Genomic DNA, 10,622 nt, shown 5'->3' on the forward strand with positions numbered 1-10,622 from the left:
CAGCGGTGGGTGATCAGCCAGGTCATCTGGGCTGGATCCATCCACTCAACAAGGACTGTTGACCTACTGTGTGCCAGGGCTCTGCAGGAGAGTGGCAGCGACCTCCAGCCCACACTCACTGGCCCCAGGTGAGAAGCACCTGCAAGGCCGAACTAGACGTAGAGTTAAGCACTACAGACTCCTGTGCCTTCAAATTGTCCCAGGATAAATCCTTCGTCCTGTGGACTCTTGGATGAAGGCCAGTTAAACTGCTGCCAGGTAGGGCTTATTCCCTATAAATCAGTGGGAATGTGGTCACACGAATTTTAAATATCAGATTAAAATCAAATTAGTGGGAAAATTTGGAACAAATTGCCTTCAAGTACAGTGAATGAGTCTATTTTTAAAATGTTGCCGCACCAGGCAAAATAGTGAAGGAAATGCATTTCCTAACAGTGCGTAGACACCGTGTTGGGAGTGATTTGTCATGCTGAGTCACTGTAATTGCTCTAGCAAAACTGAGGAATCAAATAAAACGTGTTTGCAAACTGTAAATCACTTGAGGAGGCTACCTGAGACGGGTCCGAACCTGATGTGGAAGGCCACAGCGGCTCCCTCTGGGGCAGGCACCCCAGCCCTGACACCTCTCGTCCCTGTTCTCGGGGACTGGGGCTGTCACATCCAGCTGAGATGATGCCCGGTGTGTGAGCCGGAAGGGCCACCATAAATCAGCCATGTTTCCTCACCAGCCAGAGTGGCCTGGATTCCCGGGGGCTCCAGGGAAAACACTTGTGTTGGCTGGGGGAAGGGGGTGGACTTGCTGAGCCCTCCCTGGCTAGGTAGGGTAGGGCCAGGGGCTGCTCCGGAAGGACAGGCTTACTTCCTGGTGAAAGCTTGGCTGCCACCTGCCAAGAAGCAGGAATATTTTCTTGCCACCCGCCAAGAAGTAGGCTTGGGTCAGGCCCTGATGATTCCCTTTTGACCCTGTCTTGGGTGACATGTTTTGATTCTAGGCCACCATATTTGGTCACTGATGCTTTCCGTTCTTGGGCCATATCTCTCAATAACGACTTTGCCAGTCACCCTAGGGAGACACAAAAGGGGAGATACAGGGCTGAAAGATCTTTCCATCAGAAACACCATGACCCCAGCTGCCCGCTGTCTCTGAGCAGCCCCCGCAGGCTTGGTGCATGCTGCCCCCCTCCAACCCTTTCCCCCTTCTCCTGGAATCCCACCTCTCCCTGTATACTCCCCACCAGTACAACCATCTTGCTGGGGCCCAGCTAGACTTGGAGGTGAGCTAATCACACAGACGTGTTGAAGATTATCTAGAACTGGATAGGTCACCTTTCGTAGGATTCTTGCTTTTAAAAATTAACTTGGTAGAAGCAACGACTCACCTACAGTGGGCCAGCCCGGGGGAGCCTTATCTCTGGTGCCCTTGTGTTGCCTCCTGACCCTCCAACCCCTGCTTGGTGAACCTCAGACCAAACCTCCTGCCCCAGACCCTGCATGGAGTGGAGAGGGTGTGGATTTTTTTTTAAGGGTGAGAGATGAGTTGCAGAGAGATCCGTGAGTTCAGACACACATATTGAAGACCTGTTGTGGGCCAGACAGTGGATGTCCATGGGGGCCAGATTCAGCCAGGGGCCAAGAAAGGCAGGATCCCAGGCAAGCTTGCGTGCTTTAGCTCTAGTGACTTGGAGGAGAACGGTTTCCAGGGAGGATGAAGGCGGAGGGTAAGGATGGGGAACGAGAAGATGAAGTTCAGAAAGTGGCTCTCTGGGTATGTAAGAATCACAAAGGATGTTTTAATAACATCGATTCCCATCCCAACTTGATGGCTATAAAAAAACTACATCTTTAAGTCTACCCTGGGTGGGGCTCCAAACCATGGTCTGGAAAATGGGGCTACTGAAGTGTCTGCCTTGGCTCGGCCTAGAAAAGGCTTCGGAGCAGCAGAAGTTTCTTTGCCTGTGGGGTTCATTCAGCCCCTTCTAGGCCCCACAAGGCAGCCAGGCAGAACAGACCCCCTGTGCCCTGCTCTCCTAGCAATCATGCCAGCCTCTGAGAGCTCAGCTGGCTCTGCCAGGACCGCCTGCCACTCTGCAATTGAAGGGGAGTGCCTGGGGTTCAGGCCCCACGGGGGTCCCCAACACCACCTCCTGCTGTCCTCAAGAATGGGCAGCAGGTTTGGACACAGCTAATGAAAAGAAAGGAAATCTTTGGGCGACACGCACCCAGGGAGGCCTGTTTCAGATGGGTGGGGCCAGAAGGCTAGAAAAATAATAAACAAAAACAAAAGTGAAGAGAAGCAAAGCTCTTGGGTGCCAGAAAGGGGCTGGCCAAGGCTGTGGCTGCCTGAGTAATGGGTTCCACATTTGCCTGGCTCTCAGCGACCAGGATCCAGAATGCACAGTGGGCCCTGCAGGGGCCAGAGGGGACTGCCCAGCTGTGGCCAGACCTAGGCCTAGACATATCCTTTGTGAAGGCCTCTTCCCCGGTTGGCCACAGAGAGCGGAGCCGTTGCTCTGAGCTCACACTCCAGCACCCCAGCCTCTCCCCGCCCCCGCCCGCAGCTCCTGGGTCCCTGCCGGCCTGCACAGATTGTTCGCGTTATTAATGCCGTTTTCCCAGAGATTCCATCTGGCTTTTTAATTGCTCTGGGATGGGGCTAGGATGCTTTGATAGTGAATTTGTATCTTTCCTATGTCTCTGCTTGCGTCAAATCCTCCATCCACAGAAAGGCGTTTGGGGGAGGGTGAGGGGCAGGGGGTGTCCTGAGAAGGGAGATAGTGAGAGACTTGCAGAGAAACAAGAAAGACCTTTCGAAGGCGAGGCACCGGTGGTTTAGCTTCATTTGAAGAAGAGTAAAGCCCTGCCCTTCCTGCCATTGTAGGAAGGAACAGAAGGAATACTGCCTCGGCCCAGGCACGGACGCGGCCCCGCGTCTGTGGAAGGCCGGTGGGTGCCTGGAAGGTGAGCTTCGTGGCTGAGCAATGCCAGGGTTTCTGCTCCCCCTTGACCTGCTCCACGAGTGGCCTCCTGCTTCCTCCCCACTCCCCATTTCCTCCCAGGAAATCGACAGCTCTCTGAGAGGAGACGTGGCAGGTTCCTGCCTGGGAAGGTGGGGGCGGGAGACCTGGGAGTGGCAGACGCTCCTCAGCAGTCCCGGTGGCTCATCACAGGTGTCAGGGCCAAACCCCGTGTTCACAGATTCCCAGGAGATCCAGGAGATAAGGGTGACATGGCGACACTGCTCAACCATCAGGAGGCATCCGGTGCCAAGGGGCACCTCCCATCTCCCTTCTGCCCTTGCTCCTTCCCTGGAGGCTGGCTCCCCCGAACAGCGCTCTCAGGGGACCCTGGGCTCCAGTGGCCTACTGTGGGGCTGAGGTCCCTGCCACCCCTCATAGGAGAGGCAGCCAGGCATAGAGGACTTGGCCCATGGCCGGGTCTTGGTCAAAACTGCTGCCTCCAAGAAACTTTCCCTGGGGGCCTCTGCTCCACTTTGAACTTCCCCTTATTGCCCTGTCGCCCTTGAAGCGCATCTTGGGTCCACAGGACTGTGCGTGCCTCCCCCACCCCACCCCCCGGCATACAGTAGGCATCCAATAAATACGTGGGGTGTGTTCTCATGCCAGACTCTTGAAGTAAGTCTTCATGAAGGCTGCAGTCAGGAGGGGAACCATGAGGGCCCCTTCAGGAAGCAGTGGGTGGTAAGGACCAGCTCTCCGTGGGGGCCCCTCTGCCTTGGCACAGGGCACATGCCAGGCAGGTTCACCCCATGCTCCCCCCTCCCCCCAAGTGGGTTGCTCTGTCTACTGGGGACCCTACTGGGGGCCTCATGAGCCCCATCCCTTTCCTGGGGCTGTCTTGTTCCCAACAAAGCCTGCCCTGGACCTCAGGGTCTGTGACAGGAGGGGTGCCCTTTCGTGAGCAGACAGCTTTGAAAGAGGAAATCCCTGGAGCTGGGACAGTGGAACCAGAGAGAGGTGTGAGGCAGGAGGGGCGCCCCTCCCCCATTTGTCTTGGGATCTGTTCTGGGGGCAAACGGGGAAGCCGAGGCTTGGCCCCCTCAAACAAGAAAAACTGGAATTAGCACTGAACTCAGAGAGGGTTTGCTGGGGCCTAGCAAGCTGTGGCCTGCCCCAGGCCTCTAGGCAGGCGGTGGGGCTCTGCCTCCTTGGTTCCCAGGCGGCGGGGCAGGCTGCCGCCTCCTCACCGGGGCTCGCGGCCTTTCCTCCACCAAGGGCGGCCAAGGGTGAGGAGGAGGCAAGACAGGGACCGAGAGATAGGGTGGCGGAGGGGGTGGGGCAGTGGAGTGGGAGGCAGCTAAGTCACCCCGCTAACCACACGGGCAGGTGAAGCGAAAATTTTCAGAATTTAAAAAGAATGTGTAATTTCTTGAAATGGTCACAGCCCACGTTGGCATATGGCGTCAGCTGCTCAAGTAAACAGTCTTGGGGTGAAAACAGAAGGCAAAGAGTTTTGCCTTTTACCCTCAGAGAGAGTCAACTCTTGAACGCCCTGCTGGTCTCCTGGGTTACTTCCTCCTGGGCCCTCTTCTTGCGGACATGAGTGTGTGCCCTCCCTTGGCAGGCAGCACTGCTGGGGGGGTCCTGAATACCTGTCCTCATGGTGCAGTTGTTGGAGTCAGGGACTTGGTCCAGGGTGGGCACAGTGGGGAGGCAAATGCTGGGCCTGTTCCTTGCCTTTTCCGCAGTGTGTGGGGAAGGGCCAGACATCCGGTGCAGGCCTGCCGTGGGTCCCCCTTCCTGGGTGGGCTGGGGCGGGGCAGGTGAGGAGGGCCGGCGGAGGGCTCCTGTCAGGGCCCCCACTGGGAGAGGCAGCAGTCATGTGGGCCTGAGCAAGCGGGGAGGGGTGGAGGGTCCTTACCGCTTGTGGCCTCTCCCTGCCCGCCCACGGTCCCGCCGGAGGGCTGGGGCAAAGGCAGGTGTGAGCAACGCTTCCAGAGCTGGGGCTGTGAGTGATCTGGAAGTCAGTGTGGTCAAAGGGCCTCTGGAGCCTGGAGCTCCCGGGCCAGGCCTGCCCGCGTTCCAGAGAGGCTGTGGCAACTTCAGGCAGAGGGCCCCCTCTCCAAGTCCCTCTTCTCCTCCCAGGGGCTGAGAGGCCACACCAAGGCCCCATGATACCTCGGCACACCCCTCTTCCCACCACATACCCGGAGCCTCTCCAGGCTTTGGCCTTCTCAGCTTGGAGCCTTGTCTACCTTCTGCCATTTATTTGCCTCGGTTGGGAGAAGTCACCCCCTTAATGTAAAGAGGGGCTCAGGATGGGTGGAGAGCTAATGAAAGTCAGGCTCTCAGCCAAAGAATATGCTGTGATTATTCACAAATGTGACCTGGCCCACAAAAAACCTTGGAAGTAGATTTTCTAGTTTTAAAAAGACACCAAAACGGACTTTGATATGTTTATATTATAGATATAATACATAAAACATCTAGCATGAAACTCTATGTCCTCCCCAAAGAAGAGAACCAAAGCCGCCCTCCCCGCTCCCAGGCCCAGCGATCAAATCGGTGAGTGAACGCTGGCTGAGGCCGCCTCCCTTCCAGACCCGGAGCCAGGGCCTCTGGGGGGACCAGGCTGTGGGCAGCCCGGGCTGGAGGGGACCGAGGCCCACAGCCACCCCCAGGGAGAGCTGAGGGGAAAGGGGAAGCCCACCTCGCCTCTTTGGTTCCCCTGGGAGCAAAAACAATCCCAAAACCAAAAGGAAAGACAGCCGCAGACCCTCCCTGCAGCTGCTGACGAAGAGCCTCATTCTGGCAAGTTTCTGAGCAAAACCAAAACAAAACAAAAACCAAATAAAATGGTGGTTTAGCATAGACGTGCACATTCACATTGCACAAGGCACCGCAGGGACACAGAGAGGCCAGATGCAAGTGTTGATGTCGGCTGATAAAGCAAAATATTTGGAAAGCTTCTCATAACTTCGGTCCCTCTGGGATGGACTGATTGTGCTTCATGTGTATATGGCAATGCTGGGGACATACAGTACAGACAAGGCTGATGGTCCCAGTGTCCCTTCACCACCCCCTACTGACCCCCAGACCAGATCTCTAGGTTCCCCTCTTCCACCAGCCCATCAATCCCATGAACATATGTCCTCCTAGCTAACCCTCGACCTAGCTTTCTGATCTGACTAGGGGTCGCAGGCTCCCACTGGTCACCTGGTGACATCCATCTCAATAAGTTCCGCCCAGGAGAGCCCAGCCTTTTGCAGGCTGGGAGTTCAGAGGCAAGGAACTAGGGACCGTCCACCTTCACGCAGAACAAGGGGAACAACCTTAGGTTCAAAGCCCCAAGTCCCTGTGTTTCCTTGCCGCCAGGGCTGGCTTATCGGGATCTCAGCTCCCTGAACCTTCCTCCTGCCGGGGGCCTGCACCCCTCCTCTCGTGGGGGCAAGAACCCTCCAAATAAATTGACAAGGCACATATTTGCTCCCCCTACTCGGTAGGAATCGGAGCGGTGAGTTTGCGTTTCCAAGGCACAGGGTTATTCCTTTAATACTAGAGTTGCCGGGCTCCCGGCTCAGCCCCATGGCGCTTCTCCTCTCTGCCTGACCCCTCATCTTAGACGCACCGTGTCCGGCGCAGAGGAACGCAAGGGGCACGCGCAGCAGGCCAGGCTCTCAGGCAGCACCGGAATCTCCAGGTCCTGGCTTACGCGGTTCGGGCAGTCTTGAGATCCGGAGACCCGAAGCCACTCCCTGGGTCCCAGCCGGCGACCAGCCCAGGGCGGTCCCGCCGCCGCGCGCCTCACGCGCAGTTGCCCATGGCCTTGACCAGGGAGCTCTCGGGCAGCTGACGGAAGATGCCCCGCAGCGTGTCCAGTTCGCGACTCAGTTGTTCCACCCGCTTGCGCAGGCGGTCATTGTCACTGGTCAGCTCCAGCACCTTCTGCTGCGTCTCCACGTTGCGCTGCTTGGCCTTGTCCCGGCTCTTGCGCACCGCGATGTTGTTGCGCTCGCGCCGCACCCGGTACTCGTTGCTGTTCTTGTCCACGGACTTCTTGGCTTTGCCGCCGCCGCCACCGCCCGCACGGAGGTCGGGGTGCGCGGCGGCCAGACCCTTGAGCGCGCCGCCGGGGCCTGGCAGGCCAGCGGCGCCGAGCGCGGGCGCTGGGTGCGGGCTGGGCACGGGCGTGGGCGGCGGCGTGGGGTGGCCGGGCTGCAGGTGCATGGTGGTCTGGCCGCAGTGTGCGATCTGGAACTGCAGGTGCGGGGCGGCCAGGTGAGCGGGCGGCGGGTGCGAGTGCGGCGGCGGCGGCGGCGGCGGCGGCTGGTAGGGAAAGAGGCCGGCCAGCGCCAGCTGCTTCGCTTCGTCCTCCTCGCGCGGCTCCTGCTTGATCACCAGCGGCCGCAGCGCCGGCGCCCCGACCCGCTCGTACAGAGGCTCCAGCCTGCTGTCCAGGTAGCCGGCCGCCGCGCAGCCGTAGCCAGGAGGGGGACCGTGCGTCCCCCCGGGCATGACGGCGCCGCCGGGGCCCACGGGGGCGCCCGGGTAGTCAAAGTCGTTGCCGCCTCCTGCGGGGGCCGCGGCCGCCTTGGCCTTCTCCTGCTGCCGGCTGTGTTGGAACAGGTCGGCCAGGAACTCGTCGTTGAAGGCGGCCGGGTCGATGTAGGCGCTGATGTCGATGGACGTCTCGTGTTCGCAGATGCCGCCCAGAGGCTCCGGGGCGGCAGGTGGGGCGGGGGGCTGCGAGGGGCCCGCGCCCCGGGGAAAGCCGAAAGCGGCGCTGCTGGGCGCGTGTGGGGGGCTCTGGAGGTGGCTGCTCATCGGGGGCCGCGGCTCCGCCTCGTAGAAGTCGGCCGACTCCATGGGGGAGCTAAAGTCCTCCCGGCATGGCGAGCCTCGGCGGCCTCCAGCCTGCGCGGGGCGCCGCTGCTGCCGCCGCCCACCCAGAGCCCCTACTCGCTCGCGCCCGCTCAGCTCCCGGTCGCGAATGGCCAGGCCCGCGCGGGCCCAGCATTTATACCGGTTTGTCGCCCTCTAGTGTGCAAACGGTGACAACGGAGCAGCGCCTCCTGGGTCTTAGCGCCTGCGGGCTGCAGAGGGCGGTGAGTGGGGCTGGAGCTCAGCGCTGGCGGGGAGGGGCCGCGGGGCAACGCCTACTACCTCCTGCGTCGCCCGCCGAACCGAGACCCGCGCGCGGTGCCCCACCCAGGGTAGAGTTGTCGCCCCCGCGCAGGAGTGGTCGACGGCAGGGCCCCCTCCTGTAGCCTCTCCAGGGGACCCACCTCCAGCCAAAGATCGGGGAGCCCGGGAACACCCGACGCCACACAGGGAGTTAGGGTTGGTTGGGGTGGGCGGAGAGGCAGGTCTTGGTCTCTGAGCTTCCCTGGCGCGGACTCACTTTAAAAGCTGGAACCGGTTCCGTCCGGGTCCGCGTACTCTGCAAGGAGGTTGCGTAAAGAAGGGGTCAGGGGTGGGGGGCAGGGAACAGTTTCGGACTTATGGCCCAGTGCACGCTGCCGCTTGGAGATGCCAAGGAGAACCGGGATTTTGCGTCTCTGATACCCAGGCACCCGCACAGATTCCAAGCAAAAGTACCTCTCCGCTCCTCTTCCTCCCCTCCCCCCGCCGCGCAAGTACTCCAGGGTCACACGGGCCCGCAGTGCCGGGCGCTAGGACCCCGCGGGGAGCAGAGGAAAGGGGAGGCGGCCGCAGTCCGGGAGTCAAGAGGACTCGGCTCGTCCACCCGCCCGGGCTGGGAAACTTTCTTGTTAATTACTTCTCCTTGCCGGAGCTCTAGGTGTTGCTAGGTGCACGGAATTGGCGCTGCTACCCGGCGCGGGGCCGCCAGTTTTTTCCCCAGCGGGACGGGCCCAGCTGGATTCCGGGGCTGGGGTACCCGGGCGAGGGGAGACGCATAGGGGGAGGAGGAGAATTTGACTCCGAGACGGGGATCCCGAAGCGGGGCCGGCGATCAACGGCGCTGGAACCCACAACCTTCTCCCCTACTCCCCATTCAGGTGCTCTCCAAGGCGGGAGCTGTGGAGAGAGCCGGGGTCTCCGAATCTCTGCGGCTCTGGGTCCGAGCACCTAATGAGAGAGCCTTGCAGGCTGGTTCGCAGGGCGCTGGGTCCCTGGAATACTGAGGAACAAGGTGGCCGGGTCCCTGTGACCCCTGGGCGCCGCGCCGCCTCCGCCCTGGCTGCTGCAGGGGGAAGGGGTTTAAGGCAGCGCGTTTCCCCAGCCACGTGGCGCCTCGCGCGTTCTGCTTAGGGATCGCGGAGACAGCCTACTCCCTTGGGGCTTCAAGAGCCCGCAAGTTGCTCCCGCTTCTAGTCCCCATTGCCCCTTATCGACTAAGTGCCCCGAAGACCAACGCCGTCTGGGCGCTATTTGGAAGTTTGCCTGCTTGAGAATCCCTGGAGCTGAGCCGGTGACGACCCCTCCCGGACAGCGGGCTTCCAAAGGCTGGCAAGACGCCACCAATCGTCCAGGAGCCCTCAAGGAGGCGCAGTGTGAAAGCGAGGCCGGGGGAGGCTAAACTCCACTGTGGTCACAGCAAAGAAGCAGCTTCGTCTGGGGAACGCAGACTGTGCTTTAATCAAGTCCCTATTCAACATATTACCCATGATTAATGACCCAACTGCTTCATGTTTTGGTCCAGAGCTCATACATAAGATATTTTCAGCTTGATACTTTTGGCCTGGGAGTGAAAGTGGATGTATTCAATAAATGCCTATATGAGGAGCTGCTCTCTGCCCCAGGGTGCAGGACCATTTATACACCGTGCACCTCTGGAGACCTGGAGGGAAAACATGGAATGGGATTTTCATTTTCGCTGCAATGCTAAAAATACGTCTGCCCCGGTGCAGGAACAAAGAGAGGGCTACTAACAATGACCTGTTCTAGCTTGTACATCTGCTGCCCTGTGCACACAGCAGGCAAGTCTCCTCTTAGGATCCAGGAAAATTGCAGAGGCTCCTGGGCTGGGGGAGCATTGGCATAAGACCTTGTTAGTAAGACCTCGGAGAAGGCAATGGCAACCCACTCCAGTACTCTTGCCTGGAAAATCCCATGGACGGAGGAGCCTGGTACGCTGCAGTCCATGGGGTCGGTAGGAGTCAGACACGACTCAGGGACTTCACTTTCACTTTTCACTTGCATACATTGGAGAAGGAAATGGCAACCCACTCCAGTGCTCTTGCCTGGAGAATCCCAGGGAGGGGGGAGCCTGGTGGGCTGCCGTCTATGGGGTCGCACAGAGTCGGACATGACTGAAGCAACTTAGCAGCAGCAGCAGTAAGACCTCACTGTGGGAGTGAGAGATACCAGGCAGGGCTCAGAGCCAGGGCTGTAGGTCTTCACATAGCAGAAGCAGAAAGCTCCCCACCAGGCCAGCTCTGTGCAAGGTGTTTAGTGCCCAGAGGTGAGGGAGAAGCAGCTCCTGCCCTCTCAGAGCTCTGGTCACAGCTGGGGAGACAGACACGTTGTCATACAAAGTCTGCGAAAAGACAGGGGCCTCCTCACAGAGCAGGCAGTGCTGGAGGAGCAGGAAATGGGACTGGGTAGAGGCAACAAATCCATGACTTTGTCAGATGTATGTTGGGAGACATGGACTCAGAGGAAGGATGAGTGTGTTGTGGTAAAGGAACATCCTGCCCTGGC

General features: G+C 59.5%; 1 protein-coding gene across 1 annotated transcript; it reads right to left on the reverse strand.

The window, feature by feature from the left end:
- Window positions 1-5,401: 5,401 nt before the first annotated feature.
- CEBPA (CCAAT enhancer binding protein alpha) lies at window positions 5,402-8,349 on the reverse strand. Its single transcript, XM_025269020.3, has one exon. It carries the CDS (start codon window positions 7,821-7,823, stop codon window positions 6,762-6,764), a length of 1,062 nt encoding a protein of 353 aa, XP_025124805.1. The 5' UTR covers window positions 7,824-8,349; the 3' UTR covers window positions 5,402-6,761.
- Between the last annotated feature and the right edge of the window lie 2,273 nt (window positions 8,350-10,622).

This window comes from Bubalus bubalis, chromosome 18, assembly GCF_019923935.1.
Source record: "Bubalus bubalis isolate 160015118507 breed Murrah chromosome 18, NDDB_SH_1, whole genome shotgun sequence".
In the NCBI taxonomy this organism is placed as follows: Eukaryota; Metazoa; Chordata; class Mammalia; order Artiodactyla; family Bovidae; genus Bubalus; species Bubalus bubalis.